The sequence below is a fragment of the Oncorhynchus mykiss genome, chromosome 7 (genome assembly GCF_057628025.1).
Source record: "Oncorhynchus mykiss isolate SJ-2025 chromosome 7, ASM5762802v1, whole genome shotgun sequence".
NCBI lineage: Eukaryota > Metazoa > Chordata > Actinopteri > Salmoniformes > Salmonidae > Oncorhynchus > Oncorhynchus mykiss.
Window position 1 is genome coordinate 51,193,112 of NC_143028.1, and position 22,792 is coordinate 51,215,903.

The window sequence follows — 22,792 nt, forward strand, 5'->3', positions numbered from 1 at the left end:
ATGATCTGACAGAGGTCCTTGGAGAGCATGCATGACTCCTCATAAAAGCCATTTGAGTGTAATAAACGAAAGTGCTTTACAGTTCAAATGAATATTATTATCATAGTGTGAACGCTACTGAGTTTAGCACCTATAAGGTAGACTATTCTGAACCATAATGTGTTTATCGAACCTTAAAGAAAGTTCATGAATTTTGTCAGTGTTTCCAGTATCTTTGTGTGTTAACTGTATACCCATGCAGAGTAAAGTTGCAAGGTTGTAGTAGATTGTTATGTGGAAACTATGTGTGCATTGGTCCCATTTCAGCTCCAATTCCACATCCGGAAAGGTAGGAAAGGAAAGCTAACCCACTCCCAGACCCAGTTCTTACAGGGAAAGTAGGGACCCAAACTCTCTCTATCTCCCTTTCTCCCTCACTTCATCTCTCCTTCCCTCTCTTTCCCCCTTCCCATGTATTCCCCTTACACCTCTCTCTCTCTGTTGCCCCCTTTCACCTCTCTCTCCTCTCCTCCCTCTTTCTCTCTGTTTATCTCAGGCTCCAGTGACCTCTCTCAGCATTGGGACAAATTTAGCGGCCTGGTTACTGGAGCGACCAAATAGCCGGAGACAATAGAGAGAAAGTGGATGTGAGTGTGTGTGTTCATGTGTGTGTTTCTGAGAAACGAGTTGAGAGAGCAGAGAGCTCCTGGTTCCACAAATCCAGTTAAAGACACAGAGACACAAACAGCCGAGCAGGGAGTAAACAGACTGGGACCGCTGGTCCAGGGGAATGCAGACTGGGGGGAGTCTCCAGTCTCCATACTCCACACAACCAACAGCACCAAGGACACAGAAGCTCTATCTCAAATAATGTAAGCTGGCTTGCTGTCCTTATCTCCTTTCGTTAATCTGCATTTAGTTGAAAGAAATGACCAGGTGAAAGTTAATTCCCAATACGTAAGCCACATATTACTTTTTCCTATCCTGTTGAGTTGGAAGAAAGGAGAAGAGGCTAGAGTTTGGCTTGTGGTTGAAGCTAGGGTTAGGCTAATGGCTAGAGTAAGGGTTGAGCTGGGGTGTGGACATCAAGCTAGGTTTAGGGTTAGGCTAATGGCTAGGGTAAGGGTTAAGCTGGGGTGTGGAAATCAAGTTAGGGTTAGGGTTAGGCTAATGGCTAGGGTAAGGGTTAAGCTGTGGAGTGGACATCAAGCTAGGGTTAGGGTTAGGCTAATGGCTAGGGTAAGGGTTAAGCTGGGGTGTGGACATCAAGTTAGGGTTAGGGTTAGGCTAATGGCTAGGGTAAGGGTTAAGCTGTGGTGTGGACATCAAGCTAGGGTTAGGGTTAGGCTAATGGCTAGGGTAAGGGTTGAGCTGGGGTGTGGACTTCAAGCTAGGTTTAGGGTTAGGCTAATGGCTAGGGTAAGGGTTGAGCTGGGGTGTGGACATCAAGCTAGGGTTAGGGTTAGGCTAATGGCTAGGGTAAGGGTTAAGCTGTGGTGTGGACATCAAGCTAGGGTTAGTGTTAAGCTAATGGCTAGGGTAAGGGTTAAGCTGTGGTGTGGACATCAAGCTAGGGTTAGTGTTAAGCTAATGGCTAGGGTAAGGGTTAAGCTGTGGTGTGGACATCAAGCTAGGGTTAGGGTTAGGCTAATGGCTAGGGTAAGGGTTGAGCTGGGGTGTGGACATCAAGCTAGGGTTAGTGTTAAGCTAATGGCTAGGGTCTCTGAATTCCCAATTTAACCCGACTGTATCCTTCCTTCGCTAAACTTCCAACCGGCCTCAACTTGGTTGCCCGCTCTGACATCCTACCTCAAGACTGATAGAAGGCTAAGTAGAGTTTCCTCCATACCTCCCACACCTGTCTGCTCCCTTCAGATTAGGGTTATGGGCTAGATGGAGGGCTTGTTTTCAGTCTGGGCTGGGGACATTATATCTGCTTTCAACAGGAAGTATTGCAGCGGTGACCCAGTTTGTTGCTCGTAGTGGGGGTGAGTGGGGAATGTGGCGGGGTTATTCTGGGATGTTGGGATGGTCACTCTGTAGTCATAGCAACATGTAGAGCCCCTTCTACTCCTGAGCCCACAGCATTCTGGAACTGCCATTGGTGCCATGTCACTGTGCTGCCATACCTTTCTCTTGTACCAACCCACATTCCATTCCATGCACAAACCGCACTCCAACGAAGTCAGAAAGGCTCTGCTACTATTAGGTTCCAGGTTGAGTTACTACAGGTGTCAGGGAAGGTAACTTCACAGAAGCTACACTATACAGTGCTGTGAAAACATATTTTCCCCCTTTCTGATTTTCTCGATTTTTGCATATTCTTGATACTGAATGTTATCAGATCTTCAACCAAAACCGAATATTAGATAAATGGAACCTGAGGTTACAAATAACAAAAAAAAATTATGCTTATTGTATTTATTTAATTAACCAAGTTATGCTACACCCAATTCCTCTGTGTGAAAAAGTAAATTAGCCTTTATACTCAATAAGTGGTTGTGCCACCTTTAGATGAAATGACTCCAAACTAACGCTTCCTGTAGTTGTTGATCAGTCTCTCACGTGGCTGTGGAGGAATTTTGGCCCACTCTTGCATGCAAAACTACTTTAACTCAGCAACATTTGTGGATTTTGTTTTCAAGCATGAACTGCTCATTTCAAGTCTTGCCACAACATCTCAATTGGGATTAGGTCTGGACTTTGACTAGGCCATTCCAAAACTTCAAATGTGTTGCTTTTTAACTATTTTCATGTAGACATGATTGTGTTTTGGATCATTGTCTTGCTGCATGACCCAGCTGCACTTCAGCTTCAGCTCACAGACAGATGGCCTGACATTCTCCTGTAGAATTATCTGATATAGAGCAGATACATACACTGATACATTCATGGTCCCTTCTATTAAGGCAAGTCATCCAGGTCCTGAGGCAGCAAAGCATCCCCAAACCATCGCACCACCACCACCAAGTAAAGAAAATTAGAAAGGGGGCAAATACTTTTACATATACAGTGCTGTGAAAAGGTATGTGGACACCCCTTCAAAGTATTGCTAGAGCTGCCCTGATGAACTGTAAGTGCTGTTATTGTGAGCTGGAAACGTCTAGGAGCAAAAACGGGTAAGCCGCAAAGTGGTAGGCCACACAAGCTCACAGAACGGGACTGTTGAGTGCTGAAGCACGTAAAAAAGTTGGTAGGTTGCAACACTCACTAACGAGTTCCAACGTGCCTCTGGAAGCAACTTCAGCACAATAACTGCTCATCAGGAGCTTCATGAAAGGGGTTTCCATGGCCAAGCAGCCACACACAAGCCTAAGATCACCATGCGCAATGCCAAGCAACGGCTGGAGTGGTGTAAAGCTCGCCGCCATTGGTCTCTGGAGGAGTGGAAATACGTTCTCTGGAGTGATGAATCACGCTTCACCATCTGGTAGCCCGACGAACAAATCTGGGTTTGGCGGATGCCAGGGGAATGCTACCTGCCCCAATGCATACTGCCAACTGTAAAGTTTAGTGGAGGAGGAATAATGATCTGGGGCTATTTTTCCATGGTTCGGGCTAGGCCCCTTAGTTCCAGTGAAAGGAGATCTTAACGCTACAGCATACAATGACGTTCTAGACGATTATGTGCTTCCAACTTGTGGCAACAGTTTGGGGAAGGCCCTTTCCTGTTTCAGGATGACAATACCCCCCGTGCACAAAGCGAGTTCCATACAGAAATGGCTTGTCGAGATCGGTGTGGAATAACTTGACTGGCCTGCACAGAGCCCTGACCTCAATCCCATCGAACACCTTTGTGATGAATTGGAACGCCAACTGTGAGCCAGGCCTAATCGCACATCATCAGTGCCCAGCCTCACTAATGCTTGTGGCTGAACGCAAGCAAGTCCCCGCAGCAATGCTCCAACATCTAGTGGAAAGCCTTCCCATAAGAGTGGAGGCTGTTATAGCAGCAAAAAAAGGGGGACCAGCTCCATATTAATGCCCATGATTTTGCAATGAGATGTTTGACAAGCAGGTGTCCACATACTTTTGGTCATGTAGTGTACCTCCACTTTACTATTTTTCACAAACAATGCTTTAAAAGAAATCCTCACACGTATTTTGCTGTGTTTTCTGACAAAGTCAAATGAAATTTGGTTGGTCAAAACCAAGTCAGTTTTTAATAGCGGAGGTCTCGCTAGCCCATGTCTTTTGTTCTGGAATAGTCTACCCATCTGGGACTGTCAGTATTGAGGAGTCTCTCCACAGAGGGAACTTTCCAACAGAAAACCTCCCTATGGAAGTGCCCATGCGACCTGGTGGGGATTTATTTTGGGACTCAGAAAACACACTTTTATTAAACACTTCATAATGGCAATTAGTGAGGTTAAGTGGAGTGTGAGAAGTAACTAAAGAGATGTTGCACAGACGGACAGGGGGGGGGGGGGGGGCTGTCATGAAGGAGAGAGTACAGGACAGCTGGACTGTCATACAAGGACTTATTATTCAGCCTAAAAGCACTCCACATACAGCAGATACTGTACATCAACAGGTTTATTGTGTGTATGCACATGTCAGAGCAAGAGAATTATCCAATGATAATGTGAGTCATTCTGTACTCCTACCAAACTGTAATAAACAGACATGACAAAATAACAGTAGTCCTACACAATTAGTTGGACTTGTTACTTTATTCATAATACAGCACTACAAACAGAATTAGAATGAGCAGAACTAACATTCCAATTCAAAGCAATGTTCCACGACATGAGGCCATATTGGGTGTACCATGTTCTTCTGGAATGTTCTGTTGCATTCATGCTCATCACATCTTTTCGAATTTGGTGCCTTTCTCAGTATTCAACAACCACAACAATGACACATTCTGATGTTCCTCCATGTTAGATAGTTCGTAGAGCTCGGTGGCTTATGAGTAGGGCAATACAAGGGGATCAAAGCAGGGTTCCTTTACAATATAGCATATCTAATATAGCTTTAATACACATTGCTAGTATAATTCTCTCACCAGCACAGTGCTGGGTTTAGTCTCACACTAATCAACCATATGCTATGTAGATTATAACATGTTTAATACTATACAGCTGCAACAGTGCTCTTGGAGCACTGAGAACCACTGCTATCGAGCACCACCTGGAGGCAGAGGGGATAAGTACAAGTAAAGAGCTGAACAGTGGTGGAAGGTAGGCCATCATTCCCTTCAGTCAGGCAGAACACAGCTAGGACAAGGAATAAAGAGCTCTCTGTACAAGTGCATGTTCATGTTTCAGAGTAGACCTGACAGTGTCTGTTACAAGCAGTAGAGAGACAGGAGAGGACAGGTCACTTTGTTACAGGTCACCTGCCTGCAGCCTGCCCTTCAGGACCTTCACAAAAGCATAACAGAAAACAGCATTGTACACACAGGAACAATACATCTTAAAGCAAATAAATGCAGAACCAATATCAATTAAAACCCAAAACAAATTTACATAACACACAAACCAGCAAAAACCAATCATTACGTTTGGCAGTGAAACGCTTCCCTTAAACAAAAGTCAACAAGCACACTCATATGCACCATCATCAGGAAAACCCCACACCTCTTTCTACCTTAGAGGAAACACTATTGGCCCCCAGAAACAAAAGAGCCTGAGTATTACTATGAGTATTGTATTACCGTGCATTTCCACCTGTGCAAAGTTTGCATCTAGAAATAGCAAAGCTAAAAAAAACAAAAAAAACTTTACCACCTATATAGCTTTATTCACACCTTAAGATAGTCATTTTATATTTTACCTTTAGTCCTCCCTTTAAAAAAAAGGACAATCTGCAGTTTTGATTTTTGAATACTAACTTAAATATCTCATTAGCTTAGTTTGTTTAACTGTACCCCATCAGAACCCCAAAAAGAACTGATTTAGTTAAATGTTGGTAAACAAAGTCAATTTAAACAGGCACTGTATCGCCTCAAAACATTGTTAAAACTATTATTTTGATATCATAGATGGTCAGGCCTTAGCAGCCATAGCTCCGTATATGAATGTGAGCGGTTCCATTTCTCCCGCCCAATCCCCCAGAAACAGAGGCGGGGAAAACACTTTGTTATTGTTTCAACTGTAATTGCCGCTTTAATGTTTTATTTCTTCTAATTATCAAGGGGCAAACTTAGCACAGGTGATAAGGCTTAGCAGGCGGCCTGTATTCTGTGTAGTGGTGTACAACTCCATACTTACTGTCCCAACACTCATTAATCTGATTTAAAATGTAGGATATTGGAAGAGAAAAATCGTAAAAACATATTTGGGGAGGAATTAAAGGGTCACAAATACTTCTAATATCAAGCACAACACCTAAAACAGGAAGAGGTCTAAAGAAATTGCCAAAATCACTGCACTAAAATGGAGAAATTCAAGCGAGCAGAACTAGAATTTAAGAAAATTGGCGATTGTGAATATTTTAGTATTCATATTTAAGACTGAAAAGTAAATAATGGTCTGGAAAGGAAAAATGGCAGCCCTTGCACGTAGGTACACTACATAACCAGAAGTATGTGGACAGCTGCTCGCTGAACATCTCATTCCAGAATCACAGGCATTAATATGGAGTTGGTCCCCCCTTCGCTGCTCTAACAGCTTCCACTCTTCTGGGAAGGATTTCCACTAGATGTTGGAACATTGCTGCGGGGACTTGCTTCCATTCAGTCACAAGAGCATTAGTGAGGTTGGGGACTGATGTTTGACGATTAGGCCTGGCTCGCAGTCGGCGTTCCAATTCATTCCAAAGGTGTTGATGGGGTTGAGGTCAGGGCTCTGTGCAAGCCAGTCAAGTTCTTCCACACTGATCTCGACAAACCATTGCTGTATGGACCTCGCTCCGTGCACGGTGCATTGTTATGATAAAACAGCAAAGGGCATTCCCCAAACTTTTGCCAAAATGTTGGAAGCACAGAAACTTCTAGAATGTCATTGGAGCGTTAAGATCTCTTCACTGGAACTAAGGGGCCTAGCCCCAGCCATAAAAAATAATAACCGTCCCAGACCAATATTCCTCCTCCACGAAACTTCACCGTAGGCACGATGCATTCTGGCAGGTAGTGTTCTCCTGTCATCCGCTGAACCCAGATTCGTCAGTCGGACTACCAGATGGTGAAGCGTGATTCATCACACCAGAGAAAGCGTTTCCACTGCTCCAGAGTACAATGGCGGCAAGTTTTACACCACTCCAGCCGATGCTTGGCATTGCACATGGTAATCTTAGGCTTGTGTGCAGCTGCTCGGCCATGGAAACCAATTTCATGAAGCTCCAGACGAACAGTTTTTGGGCTGAAGTTGCTTCCAGAGGCAGTTTGGAATTTAGTAGTGTGTGTTACAACCAAGGACAAACAATTTTTACGTGCTATAGTACTCGGTGGTCCCATTCTGTGAGCTTGTGTGGCCTACCACTTCACAGCTGAGCCGTTGTTGCTCCTAGATGTTCCCACTTCGCAATAACAGCACTTACAGTTGACCGGGGCAGCTCTAGCAGGGCAGAAATTTTACAAACTGACTAGTTGTAAAGGTGGCATCTTATGAAGGTGCCACGTTGAAAGTCACTGATCTCAACAGTGAAATAACTAAATCTACTAATTTGAAGGGGTGTCCACATACACCAAAGTATTTCCTTATTGAGATGGGCTAATTTACAATAACTCTACATTGAGGGCTATAGATGTGACTCTTCAACTATATTTCAGACTGGTTATTATCATTAATATGAACTACTTTTTACTAACTAGCCTTTGAAAAGAGGCAAAAGTTCTCTGTGGAGTACATTCACTTGCATTGTGAGTACAAGGACAGTAAGACAACAAAGCATTCTGATCAGCACTGCAGGGTAAAGACTTCTCCCTGGGGGTATGTATACTATTGAAAAACAATGACAAGGGGATCTAAAGGAGATGTTCTTATTGACTTATCTTGAAAATAGGCCTTTCAACCAAAATGTGGTCAATAAATCAGCAAAAATGTAGAGTATGTATCGAAAATCTCCTTTCGATCCACCTTGTCTGTTTTCCAAGAGCACACAACAAAAAAAACGCTGCAGAGAAATGATTTAAGAAAAACAAAGAACTAAACAGGAGAAGAGGAGGACCACCAAAGCACTGAGGCTCCATGAATATACAGGGCAATGAGAATTAATCTGCTCTCACTGGAGAAGTAGCCAGCCAGTGTGAAGCTAGCTTCCCATCATCTTTACCTAGGGAGAGAAGACCGGTCTTTAAGGGATAAAATATAGTGTATGGCAGCAAACACGTCAGCAGCCTGACAACCGGCAGAAAGCTTTTTCTGGACACTTACAACAGTGGCCAATAGGAAACAAATGTCAACAGGTCTTCCGTCGGGAACAAAAACTTAAGTCTCACATATCGTTGTCGTCAAAGTTATGTACAGTGCTGCTTGGCCCTCAAATAAATAAATACCTATGATGTTACATTGAGTAGCAAATGACTTTCATGAAATGTGGCACAGAGATAACTATATAGTTGGATACTTCAAGAAACACATTGCTGGATTTGTACCTTCCATTACTAGCGCCATAGCTCAGAGGCAGTGTGATACAAGCAATACAAGACAACAGAGAGCAAAAGGGAACATGCTCTTTTAAGTGCTTTACTCTGTGTATCTCTGGGGCGTATGAGTGGCTTTTGATGCAAGTGATTGTGTCTTGTTCCAATTTTAAATAACCTTGTACATTACATCTGTGTGTATTACATCTGTGTGTTCCAATCCTCTCAGGCTATGAATGTCTTTATAACCTTCTGTATGATCTGTCCACAGCCGGGACATGGAGCGTGGAACTTGTGCAGCTTCCTGGCGCAGGTGAAGCAGGTTAGCAGGTGAGCCGTGCGGCCGTGTATAATACTCCCGTTACGCGGACGCATCCGACACAGCTTACAAGGCTCCAACAGAGCCTCGGGCCTAACCTCTACTTCCATCCCCAGGCTTTCCTGACTCTCTCCCCCAGAGAGCTGCTCCTCCCTGGGAAGGCCTCGCGGCCTAGGACCCTTGCCCTTCCCTGGAACCCCGGGGGGCAGCAGGCGGTCAGGGGTGGAGTGTGAGGGCAGGATGACGGGGTCAGACACGGTCCTGAGGCAGTCTGGGACGTCGATGCCTGTGTCGCTTTCCTCCTCATCGTCGTCATCTCGCGGGGCCAGAGAACTGCATGCTGGGATGTCGGGGACGGAAAGTGAGTGGACCAACCGTGGGACGTCTTTGTACCAGTTCTTGCGTAGAGCCCAGCAGCGTACGCAGTAGCGCTGGAGAGGAGAGTTGTACTTCCTGCACTCTGTACACTGCCATGCATCCTGAGAGAGTTAGAGTGTTAGACAAGAGGTAGCTAGCTATAAGGAACTAGCAGCGTCATGCGAGACAGAGGCAGAGACAGTCAGATCGAGGGAGACAAAGTAGAGCGAAAGAGAGATCGAGACAAAAAGATGGAAAACAGAGATGGAGACGGACCTGTGTAGAGATCTCTATATCCGTATCATCACTCAGACACTGAGAGTCCTCATCTGGCTCCTCCTGCATCTGAGGAGAGAAGAGAGACACTCATCAGTCAAACTACGTTTACATACAGTTTTTATGCGCCAATATTGATGTAATAACCATCCTATGGAAGTAAAGTCACGTGATCTGGTGTGTGGTCCTCCCTAGGGCTGTGGCGGTCATGACATTTTGTCAGCCAGTGATTGTCAAGCAAGTAACTGTCGGTCTCACAGTAATAGACCGTTAATTAACAAAAACCTTTAGCATCTCCTGGCTTCCACACAAGCCACTGATGTAGACCTTTGGAACAGCTACATTTTAAAAAGTCTAATAAATCCATGTAATATAGCCTACACCAACAAAATAAATCCATTATTTATTTTAGACAGGTGTAAAGAAGCATGTCTATTTCAGAAGAACAGAATAGCATATTCTGAGTTGTCCTTATCTTTGGCCCTGATCTGGCTGTGTCATCTGGCTGTGGGCTACACTAGTTCATTTAGCAGACACAATTTGCTTAGAATTCTGTGGCATTATTTTATAATATGAAGAATACAATTGAACAAAGCTGTACAAAATAGAAAGTCTATTTTCTCCAAACTATTTGATGGAGTGCTCACGTGGCTATTCTGTGTTGAGCGGTTAAAGAAATAGATATTCCTATAGGCTTAATTTAGAGTTATTAATGTAACTTTAGTTGTTCTACAAACGGGCTATATGTTTGGATTTTTAATACATTGTAAGGCTGCATGATGCGACTAATGATGATTTGGAAAAAAGTATCTTGAAAAGGCTTTGTTTTTTGTGCAGGCTGTACACACACCAGTCACAATTTGACAAGCACTTGATAACGCCTAGATTTTCACGGTGGCATCCCCTTTGTGTAGCTGTAATGTGCCCTAAAAAAATCCATGCCTTTGGCGGCCAGTGGCCGTTGTGCCCTTCTGCCTGAGTGCTGTGCGCTCCGAATCTCCATCCCATACACATGGCTCTCCATCACGTGATCAGGTCTTTCTCACAGGCTACAAGTGAAGACAGACACATCGGGGCCGCAACTGCACACGTCCTTATCCAATTCCGAGGTGGATATTGGAAGAACTATCCACATGTACTTTTCGTCAGCCCTACAAGATGAGTAGGCCTAACGTACAGCAAAAGCACTAGCACTATGTCAATCAACTAGTACAAAAAGAGTACAAAAGTCGACCTATTCTATTCTGTGCGAGAAATAAATATTCCAAACAGTCTGGGACAGTTGTGGGATGTGATAGATACCAAATTAATACAACAACTAGCATCAAAAAACATTTTCTACGCAATGTGGCTGAAGCAATAGATCAGAACTTTAAGCTTAAAATGTTTATAAACTATCAGGCTATTTCTTCACATTATAAGCGCAGCAATACGCACATGGCAGTAGGCTATAAGCGCGAATGTTCCATTAGCGGAACACACCATTATCAAAAGTGACCGCAAATTAAATTATGCATGTAATGCTTTTATTATAAAGGTGCATTTTTATGGTGAAACACTGCTTATGTATGCCAGTTAGGCTCTACACCCCTTGTAAAGCAGATTAATGTGACAAATTCTTAAAATGTATTTGGCCACTTTAGTTGTGATACAAAACTTATATCAAAACATACAGGCTTATGGGCTAGGCTACATGAGGTACGCAACTATAATTCGACAAAGTCGCAAACAAAAGGTATTGTTTCTTATGCTGAGCATCATTCACAAGTGATAGTCTGATGGGTGACAATATCAGCCTATTAATGATTTAATCTTGTCTTTACATATACTAAATAATGTGTGAAATTCGTTTTGATTTAGAATGGACCATTATCATGCACCTGTATCGAAACAGGGGCAGCGGGGGAAAAACACGTAATCTATGCACTTATATAGTTTAAATCAAGAACACTTTTTGCATGGTTCATTTTCATGCCAGCGAAGTAGGCATGTTATACATATATTACATTACAATATACATATATTATAATACATATTCTAGTTGTAAATAAAAGCAAAGTGCTTAATATTAGGAAAGTTGAGAAATAAATATAGTAGGCTATAGAAGGCTGTTGGAATTCTCTTTTTAGTAGAGGCCATCACTCTGTTTTCTCGCGCATAGCCTATAGAAATGTGCCGCAAAATGGGCTCTCATGAAGTGTTGGATTCAATTTTCGATTACATTTGCATTGACGTCAGAGTGATTAGAGGGACAATAGTGCTGAGTACCAAGCAGTTAGCAAGTTTGGTAGGCTACTAATGACCAGCAGCAGCATCAGAGCTTGAAGAAGCCTAATTACCGTGACTAAACTGTCACATGGAATTTGATGACTGCCGGTGTGGCGGTAATACAGTCACGCAACAGCCCTAGTCCTCCCACTACATCTTGGGAAACCAAGGCAGTTTCATAGGCTGCAGATTAAATAAGTTGTGAACTTCACAGGGTGGTGAAAGCGCACAGTGATGAGCTTGAGGTCTCTTTCCAATAAATATTGAGGGTCCTATTCTGGTGACATGATAATCGATGCCTGACCACCGTTTTACAACTACAAATAGTCTTTGTCTTATCCATAATAGCCTCGTCATAAAGATAAGCCTACCCACACTGTATCTGGGAACTGTTGGCTAGAGTGCACGTACCAAGACCACAGTAGGAACATTTAGTTAAATAAAATAAATACATTTGCTATTTAACGCAACAGTTTGTGACAAAACTATCAGCTGAAAACTATGATTTGAAAATACGATGGAAACTTTAGATTTTTATTTGGTAAATGAAAACTTGAAAAAAAAAGTACATTGTGTGCACTACGTCATCACGTCATTACTGCATATTTTCTTTATGAATATTTGCGTGGAAATCTGTCGCTAATCGGATGGAAATCGACCTAAACCAAAAAAACATGGGTAGATGGCAGCATCCGCGCAAAACTGAAAGGGCAAACCACCGCAAGGTGACAGGGAACATGGTCGAATTCAAACAGGACAGTTTTGCCCTCCGTAAGGCAATCAAACAGGACAGTTTTGCCCTCCGTAAGGCAATCAAACAGGACAGTTTTGCCCTCCGTAAGGCAATCAAACAGGACAGTTTTGCCCTCCGTAAGGCAATCAAACAGGACAGTTTTGCCCTCCGTAAGGCAATCAAACAGGACAGTTTTGCCCTCCGTAAGGCAATCAAACAGGACAGTTTTGCCCTCCGTAAGGCAATCAAACAGGCAAAATGTCAGTAGAGACAAAGTGGAAACACAATTCAACGGTTCAGACACAGTTCCCGTCAAAAGTTTGGACACCTGCTCATTCCAGGGTTTTTCTTTATTTTTACTATTTTCTTCATTGTAGAATAATAGTGAAGACATCAAAACTATGAAATATCATGAAGTAAGCAAAAAAAAAAAAGTGTTCAACAAATCAAAATATATTTGAGATTTGCCAAAGTAGCCACCCTTTGTCTTGATGACAGCTTTACACACTTGGCATTCTCTCAACCAGCTTCATGAGGTAGTCACCTGGAATGCATTTCAATTAACAGGTGTGCCTTGTAAAAAGTGAATTTGTGGAATTTCTTTCCTTTTCTATGTGTTTGAGCCAACATATACAGAAGATAGCCCTATTTGGTAAAAGATTAAGTCCATATTATGGCAAGAACATCTCAAATAAGCAAAGAGAAACGACAGTCCATCACGAAGATCAGTCAATCAGCAAAATGTCAAGTACTTTGAAAGTTTCTTCAAGTGCAGTCGCAAAAAAGAGCTATGATGAAACTGGCTCTCATGAGGACCGCCACAGGGAAAGAAGACCCAGAGGTACCTCTGCTGCCGAGGATAAGTTCAGTAGTTACCAGCCTCAGACATCTGTAATTAATTACATCTCAGATTGCAGCCCAAATAAATGCTTTGCAGAGTTCAAGTAACAGACACATCAATTGTTAGAGGAGATTGCATGAATCAGGCCTTCATGGTCGAATTGCTACAAAGAAACCACAACTAAAGGACACCAATATGAGGAAGAAACTTGCCTGGGCCAAGAAACACGAGAAATGGACATTAGACCGGTGGAAATCTGTTCTTTGGTCTGATGACTCCAAATTTGAGATGAAGAGTAAGTGAACGGATGATTGCCGCATGTGTGGTTCCCACCGTGAAGCATGGAGGTGGTGGTGTGATGATGCTTTGCTGGTGACCCTGATTTATTTAGAATTCAAGGCACACCTAACCAGTATGGCTACCACAGCATTCTGCAGCCATACGCCATCCCATCTGGTTTGCACTTAGTTTTAGTTTTATTTAACTAGGCAAGTCAGTTAAGAACAAATTCTTATTTACAATGACGGTCTACCCCGGCCAAACCCTAACAACGCTGGGCCAATTTTGCACCGCACTATGGGACTCCCAATCATGGCCGGTTGTGATACAGCCTAGAATCGAACCAGGGTCTGTAGTGACGCCTCTAGCACTGAGCTGCCATGCCTTAGTCCCATGACTCCCAAGTGGTACAGCGGTCTTTCATTTGTTTTTCAACAGGACAATGACCCAAACACCTTCAGGCTGTATAAGGTCTATTTGACCAAGAAAGAGAGTGATGGAGTGCTGCATCAGATGACCTGGCCTCCACAACCACACGACCTCAACCCGATTGAGATGGTTTGGGATGAGTTGGACCGCAGAGTGAAGGAAAAGCAGCCAACATGTGCTCAGCATGTGTGTCAACTCCTTCAAGACTATTGGAAAAACATTCAAGGTGATTACCTCATGAAACTGGTTGAGAGAATGCCAGAAGTGTGCAAAGCTGTCAAGGCAAAAGGTGGCTACTTTGAAGAATTTCAAATTTCAAATCAATTTTAATTTGTTTAACACTTTTGGTTACATGGATTCTATATGTTATTTCCTAGTTTTGATGTCTTCACTATTATTCTACAATGTAGAAAAAATTAAAGAAAACCCTTGAATTAAGGAAAAACCTACAGAGTAGGTGTCCAAACTTTTGACTGGTACTGTATGTGGCAGGGACTCCAGACAATCATGGATTACAAAGGGAAAACCAGCCATGTCACAGACACTGAAGTCTTGCTCCCGGACAAGCTAAACACCTTCTTTGCCAGCTTTGAGGATAACACAGTGCCACCAAAGCGGCCTGCTTTCCAGGACTGTGGGCTTTAGTTCTCCGTGGCCGGCGTGAGTAAGTCATTTAATTGTGTTAACCTTCGTAAGGCTGCCGGCCCAGACGGGATCCCTCAGAGCACGCGCAGACCAGCTGGCTGGAGTGTTTATTCAAATTTCTCCCTATCCCAGTCTGCTGTCCCCACTTCCTTCATGATGTCCACCATTGCTCCTGTACCCAATAAAAGCAAAGATAACTGCCATCTGGACAAGATGAATACCTATGTAAGAACGCTGTTCATTGACTACAGTTCAGCCTTCAACACCATAGTACCCTCCAAGCTCATCATTAAGCTTGGGGCCCTGGGTCTGAACCCCGCCCTGTGCAACTGGGTCCTGGACTTCCTGATGGGCCGCCCTCAGGTGGTGAAGGTAGAAAACAACACCACTACGCTAATTCTCAACACAGGGACCCTCCCATGTACTCCCTGTTCCCCCATGACTGTGTGGCCACGCACACCTCCAACTCAATCATCAAGTTTGCAGTAGTAGGCCTGATTACCAACAATGATGAGACAGCCTACAGGGAGGAGGTGAGGGCCCTGGAGGAGTGGTGCTGATCGTAGACAGCAGAGGGAGCACGTGCCAATCCACGGGACCGCAGTGCAAAAGGTGAAAAGCTTAAAGTTCCACGGCGTACACATACGTCACTGACAATCTGAAATGATCCACCCACACAGACAGTGTGGTGAAGGTGCAACAGCGCCTCTTAATCTCAGGAGGCCGAAGAAATTCAGCTTGGCCGCTAAGACCCTCAAACTTTTACAGATACACCATTGAGAGGATTCTGTAGGGCTGCATCTCCACCTGGTACGGCAACTGCACCGCCCACAACCGCAGGGCTCTCCAGAGAGTGGTGCAGTCTGCCCAACTTATCACCGGGGGCACACTGCCTGCCCCCCAGGACACCTACAGCACCCAATGTCACAGGAAGGCCAAAAAGATCATCAAGGACATTCATCCCGGTATCATCCAGAAGGCGAGGTCAGTACAGGTGCATCAAATCTGGGACCGAGAGACTGAAAAATAGCGTCCATCTCAAGGCCATAGACTTAAATAGGCATCACTAGCCGGCTTCCACCCAGTACCCCGCACAGCACTTAGTCACTAGCCGGTTACCACTCAGTCACTCAAACCTGCACCTTAGAGGCTGCTGCCCTATGTACATAGAATCACTGGTCACTTTAATAAGGTAACATACTGTTTTACTAATTTCATGTGTATATATTGTACTCTAGTCAATGCCACTCATACATTGTTCATCCTAATATTTCTATATTCCATTCTTTTACTTCTAGATTCTGTGTAATGTTAGATATTACTGCACTGAGCTAGGAACACAAGCATTACGCTACACCCGCAATAACATCTGCTAAATAGGTGTATGTGACCAATACAATGTGAATTGAACCTAGCTATAGTCTAAAATAATACTCCATAGTACAAGAGCTATAAAGAGAACATATCATTGTTTATGTACCACTCAACATAGAGACGACAGGAGAACAGTTCTACCTCCTTATCAGCCTTCTCCTCTTTTCCTCCTCCCTCCTCTTCAGGTGGCGGCTCTCCTTCTCCTCCACTCCCTTCTTCCAGCACGGCCTCCTTCATTTCCACGCTCACCTGTTCACTTCCCCCCTCCGTCAGGAACCACAGGTCGTCCGTCGTGTCCGACACGATCGCTGTGTCTTCATCCTGCGCAGGAGACAGCTGATCCCTCAGTCAGGATGTGTGTGATCTCATCACTGTATGACTATGTTCCCTGAGTTTATCACCTTGACAAGCAAATAAACTGACTATAGTAAACAGCATATTTTCTTACTTGATTAGTGTGGATGTCCGTAGAGCCGTTGCTTCTGCGACTGTAGTTGTTACGCAGATTACCCAGAAACCACCAGGGCAGTCCTGAGAGGTCCCACTCGTCTAGTGTGACATCAAGCTTGGGCCGTTTGCAGGCCGACTGGGGCAAGCCATCTAAAGAGTCTGAGGGACCACAGGGGGGTTGGGACTCAAATAATATAGCAGTTATATATAGCCATGTGAGTGAGTTTACCTTCGTCAGGCTCCCGGGGTCGTCTCTGAGACGGGGTCTGCATGGGGAGGGCCTCGTCACTGGCCACAACCAGGCCCGCCTTGGCCACGCCCCCACACACCTACACAAGTAGGAGGGGAGGAGGAGAGCCAAATCAGATAACAGAGCAGAAACTGGGCACTTGGCGAAACCACAGCTCCTTCACAGCACGGCCTAGTGGTCAGTGGAATAGATCCATGGGTACTGGGGCAATGGAGGGCCACATAAGGACAGACGGGGCAACAGAGCCACACACATTCAGAGAAAGGTTGAAAATGAAAGGAGACAAGAGAGTGACTGACTACAATCTGCCTAAATGAATCTGAAATCCTACATGCTTGGTGTTTGTGTGTGCATGAACCAGACAAGCATTAGTATGGACACACCACACCGCAGTTGCAGTGCTCAATCTTCCATGATCACACAATAGTTGGAATACTATTCAACACGCTGCCGTGATTCGATGACAAGTGACTACATCTTTAATTGATCTGCATGCATTTCTTGACGAAGAGGAGCCAGTCCTCCCATATTATCTTTATTTTTCAAATTGCAATACACAAAGACTGAGGGAATTTATATTTTTAATTTATAATATCAGTCAGTGATTTCTGCATGCCTCTTCTCAACAAAAGTTGCAGTCACAGATAATTACAAACCCATTGATCACTATCCATATGATCAACATTCTTTCATTAATGAATTCTTCTCTAGTCATATCTCACGGTAAACTCCCATATCCACAACTGGCCTAGAGGCAACTAATGCTAAGTGGAAACAAGAGGTGTTGGGGTAAGAAGCCATTGTGGTGTTGGTGAAGGGGGCGAAGGGCAGTTTGGGTGTTAGGAAGAAGGGGAAGTGGGGTTTGTTGTTTCGGTGGAAGAAAGAGATGGCAGATATTGCGTGGAGGGGCAAGTTTGAGAAGTTTGGGGAAGGGGCAGGTAGAGAGAGGATGGGGTAGATGGGGGAGTGGGTGTTTGAACCGAGACTGGATCAGGAGCTGTGTTCCTCCAGCAGGTTTGGGGCAGAGAAGAGAACTCTGAGACAGACAGAGACAGTGACTCTGCCCCCCATGCTCTGAGTGGTGCTGGTGGGTCCGGCAGTGTTGTGTTAGAACTCCACCAGGCCAGGCCAGAGATGGGGATGTACAGAGACGGTGCCACTCTGTACACATAAACACCTGCGAAGACAGTGGCCCTCCCCTCCCCTCACAACACACAAGCTACTGGCTCAATAAACTTGGGAAAATCAATCAACTGCTCTACATTCTCAATGCAACTAATCATTTTAAAATCAGTTGATTGTATTCCAGCTTTGATAATGTCGTTAAAGACCACAAAATCAGTTGGCCAGAACAATTGATATCTCAACAATGAAGCTGCGCGCATGGCTCATTACATTTTGAAGAGACTGACGGATTGAGCTACCCTGGGGGGGTTGTGTGTGGTGAGGTAGTGGGCTTGAGGGTCCCTGTTTCTCCTGAGCACCATGCTTCAGCTTTACCTGACCGCGGTCCTCCACTCCGCCCTCTACACACTCACGGCCCACAGAAAGACTCTCTGCAGCGTCTGTGTTTCAGAATGAGATACAGTAACACACAAAACACACCCTGCCCTTTAATTAACACACTCCGCACACACACACTGACACACACCCTATAACACTATAGGTACACTGCAGCTCTGGTTTCTTTGAAGAATTCTGCAGGGCAAATGAGGAGTTAAACACCTCCACATCGAGAGAGCTCCAGGTCTACAGTTTACACATCGAGAGAGCTCCAGGTCTACAGTTTACACATCGAGAGAGCTCCAGGTCTACAGTTTACACATCGAGAGAGCTCCAGGTCTACAGTTTACACATCGAGAGAGCTCCAGGTCTACAGTTTACACATCGAGAGAGCTCCAGGTCTACAGTTTACACATCGAGAGAGCTCCAGGTCTACAGTTTACACATCGAGAGAGCTCCAGGTCTACAGTTTACACATCGAGAGAGCTCCAGGTCTACAGTTTACACATCGAGAGAGCTCCAGGTCTACAGTTTACACATCGAGAGAGCTCCAGGTCTACAGTTTACACATCGAGAGAGCTCCAGGTCTACAGTTTACACATCGAGAGGGCTCCAGGTCTACAGTTTACACATCGAGAGAGCTCCAGGTCTACAGTTTACACATGCACACCTTTCACCTCCAACCAGCAAGACTGAGCTTATAGAGTAGAAGGCAATACAGAGACTGATTCTTCACTGGTTGGTAAAACCATCAATCTTAAAGCTTCAACATTCATTAAGACCCTATAAGTAGATGATTTGACTGTACACGTGAGGAAAAAGAGAAAATATGTAAATTGATTTCTTATCAACAATCATCCCACACTCAATCCAGACAAAGCAGCATTGCATTAGTCTTTCACCTGTTTCAGCCAGGATCATATTCAAATGCATCAAATTTGATTTTTTTAAATGGAAATCTCACAAGCAACGATCACTTACCTGAACAACTCAGCACAACTAAATACTTCTTCAGCATCTCGTAGACTGGACTGCAAAATAGGACACATGTAGACTTGAGCTTATGTGTTAAGTATACAGCATAAGCGTGTTATGTACAGTGTAAGAATAATGTGTACTGAGCATGAGCCTGTGGGTGTGCGAGTGCGCTCACCTGGGGTTTTTGACGGAGAAGCTCTCGACCTCCAGTAGCTCTCCCAGTGGGTCGTCCTGACAGTGCACTATGTGCTGCCTCTGTTTATCATACAACTGCTTCCCCATGATGTACTGGCCCAGGTAGTGCATCACCTGATACACACAGTTTGTGAACATACGTTTTAATAAGTGCAATATAGCTTTTATCTTATAGGGCTGTTACCATGCCAACTGTATCCACTCACCTCCTTGAGGGTAAAGATGTCCTCCTGGGCTCCAGCCACACGCAGAATCTGCAGGAGAGGGGCTTTGGGCTGCACCTGCCACAGACAGAACCATGCATTAGCCTTAACAGGACCAGATATATTCTCTGTACAAAGGTTGTGGTTAATGTCGTTGTGACTTAGGTCAACATCAATGGAAGTTCCTCAGAGGAGGAAGGGGAGGACCATCCTCAATGAATTTCATAAAAATGTTTTAAAAGTTTATCCTTTTTAGACAAAACTATACTAAATATATTCACATCAGCAAATAATGTAGGGTAGCGCCATGGTGTAGCCGGAGGACAGCTAGCTTCCATCCTCCTCTAGGTACACTGACTTCAATACAAAACATAAGAGGCTCATGGTTCTCCCCCCCCTTCCATAGACTTACACGGTACTGGAACGAATTGCAAAAATCACTGAAGCTGGAGACTTATATCTCCCTCACTAACTTTAAGCATCAGCTGGCAGAGCAGCGATCATTGCACCTGTACATAGCCCATCTGTAAATAGCCCACCCAACTACCTCATCCCCATGTTATTTATTTTTCTTTACACCCCAGTATCTCTACTTGCACATTCATCTTCTGCACATCTATCACAGTGTTTAATTGCTAAATTGTAATTATTTCACCACTATGGCCTATTTATTGCCTTATCTCCCTAATCTTACTAAATTTGCAAACACTGTATATAGACTTTTCTATTGTGTTATTGACTGTACGTTTGTTTATCCCATGTGTAACTCTGTTGTTTGTGTCGCACTGCTTTGCTCTATCTTGGCCAGGTCTCAGTTGTAAATGAGAACTTCTTCTCAACTGGCCTACCTGGTTAAATAAAAAAAATAGAAAACTGAAAGAATAAGCTATAGGTAGCTAATACTGCAGTGCATAAAATATGGTGAGTAGTGGACTCAGAGAGAGAAAGATAATAGTTTAACAGTTTTGGAGATGCCAGAGAGAGAGAGATGCATATGTCTGTTGTTTTCTTGAACACAAAGAGAGATAGAGGTGATGGTGAAAGATGGATGAGCTGGGAAAGGGGGATACCTAGTCAATTGCATAACTGAATGCATTCAACAGAAATGTGTATTTCGTCATTTTTTCTCTCTCACAGCTAGCTAGCTTAGCCTACTCAAACAGAGGAATGCTATGTTAGCTAGTTGGGTATGTCTACCCAACACAACACTGGAACTCTTCCAAGTCAAGGTAAGGATTTACAATTTTATTGCCACCGGTGGCTGACGGTGTAACTGCTAAACTGGTTATAACTGCTAACTGACTGTACACTAAGGTTACTGCATGATTGTAGGGGGTTTAACGCATTAGTTCTATTAGCTATGTTGACTATGACGTTACTTTAGCAAATAATGGTGACAACGATGTAGGCTGTGTGTAGTGGTTATGATATGGTTTGGCTTGGTCACATACAGCAGATGTGTTGTCCATTGAAGTCCACAAGCCAAGGGAAAAGGTGAGAGCAGGAGAGCGCATAGATGCGAAGGAATACAACGTGGCTACTATGAAAGTGAACAGGGTTTACGTGTGATAAGGCATGCATTCATTCCGCTGATTTTGCTGTAAAACTTTTCTTAAACAGGAGCAAACGAAACAAAAATAAACATACCTGGATGTGTCCAATAGAAACTCTTGTTTGCAACTGTTGGACTAATGACTACACCCTAGATCAGCTAGATCCAAGAGTGTGCAAGGCGGTATTGAATATGCCACTGTCGGTCACCTCAAATTTCTCTCGACCAGTGTGCACCTATGTTGTAAGCGTTCTTTCAAAGGCCAGGTTGTAGCAACTTCATGACTGGTATAGGGAAAATTTGAGTATCATGTGGTAGCCTAAACCTATGGATGTTACATTGAACTGGGTGAATGGAATATGAACGACAGTCATCCAATAGGCTGTAATAGAAATAAGGCCATGCTCATGAGAATAAATAAATCGGTGTAAATAAACTCACCTGACTCCCATCACCAGGTAATATGTTGCATGCTGAGCTTGATGCTGTGTACTGCTGGGGTGACGGTAACGAGGTCATATTCAAAAGACAAAATCTGCAGGGGGAAAAAAAGCGCAAGAATGGATGTTAACGTTAGCTATTCATTTCATACACAACCCACTGTATCTTCTATTTAGGTTCAATCTATATTTTTGTGTTAAGAAACACGTTGATCAGCTAGTTAGTTAAAGCTAGCAGCTGCATGTCTTCAAGCTGTCCATTGGCCTTGGCTAACTGCCTAGCCTCTTGAACATAACTTGTATTGAGCCCGCAGTCTGTAGTCAGCTAACGTTAGCTAAACAAACAATATAGAGATATAGTTAGCGAGCTAACTTACTAAATACCTACGTTAGATAACATTGTGAGACCATAAACTAATTGGTCGCTTCCGCGCAACATAAATTAACTGATAGCTATCTTTCCAACACTTTAAATAAAAATTCGATGGCATATTCTGCATCTAATTTTAAATGACGTCAAATGGATAGCTAGCTAGCCGTTGGAAATGCTAGATAGCCACGTTTAACTGGACCACTTTGCAAACGGACAAATGAAACTCACCTCAATATATCGGCATTATTGCAACGTTCTCTAGCAAGCTACATTCTTGCACACTGGCCTTCGTACCCGACAAATACTAAAGTGTGTATTGAAAAATATAGCAATTTAACAAAGCATAGCCAAATCGTGTGCTACCTTGTAGCCAGCTCCTCAACTGTTAGCACAACTTAGAAAATTCAAATTCAGTATGGTGCACTGCATAACTTCCGGTGCAATTGTCGCCATCTTCACTTTTCTGGCTGGCAGCAATACTTTTTGTTCTTATAAAATAGCTAGCTGTGGTTGTATGTTAGCTATATCCACAAAGACTTGCCCACGTCTACCTACTAGTTACCTGTTTCTGAAACACAGAAAATCACTCTTGCTGAATAGCCACCAGCCAACAGATTGTAGTTTCACTGTTTCCACACATAATTTTTTGGTTCATATAAAGTGTCAAATGTAGCTAGTATTTGTACGTTTTGTGTGGACCACAGGAAGAGTAGCTGCTGTATGTGCAGTAGTTAAAGGGGATCCCAATAAACTAAACCTGATGCAAGTTCCTTTGAAAGGTGATTGTAAAATAATTAAAGCGTTATAGCATAATGCCTTCT

The 22,792-nt window shown here is 43.7% G+C and overlaps 1 protein-coding gene and 1 long non-coding RNA gene across 7 annotated transcripts; one reads left to right on the top strand and one right to left on the bottom strand.

Moving 5' to 3' along the window:
- Positions 1-556: 556 nt before the first annotated feature.
- Positions 557-9,307, top strand: LOC110528029 (uncharacterized). Its single transcript, XR_002474181.3, has 3 exons — positions 557-851; positions 8,778-8,836; positions 8,942-9,307. It is a non-coding gene; the product is annotated as an uncharacterized LOC110528029 (long non-coding RNA).
- mdm4 (MDM4 regulator of p53) lies at positions 4,638-22,716 on the bottom strand. Of its 6 annotated transcripts, none has more exons than XM_090241277.1 (11): positions 22,534-22,716; positions 21,600-21,693; positions 19,610-19,684; positions 19,384-19,517; positions 19,212-19,261; positions 18,228-18,292; positions 16,707-16,806; positions 16,476-16,636; positions 16,169-16,348; positions 9,459-9,527; positions 4,638-9,304 (listed from the first exon to the last, which is right to left on the bottom strand). In XM_090241277.1, exons 2-11 carry the CDS (start codon positions 21,675-21,677, stop codon positions 8,732-8,734), a joined length of 1,485 nt encoding a protein of 494 aa, XP_090097403.1. In that variant the 5' UTR covers positions 21,678-21,693; positions 22,534-22,716; the 3' UTR covers positions 4,638-8,731. The 6 variants fall into 6 exon arrangements, with proteins under 6 accessions (XP_090097403.1, XP_090097401.1, XP_021465483.3 ...); XM_090241275.1 differs by having other exon boundaries at positions 16,169-16,363; positions 22,534-22,693; XM_021609808.3 differs by having other exon boundaries at positions 22,200-22,562.
- Between the last annotated feature and the right edge of the window lie 76 nt (positions 22,717-22,792).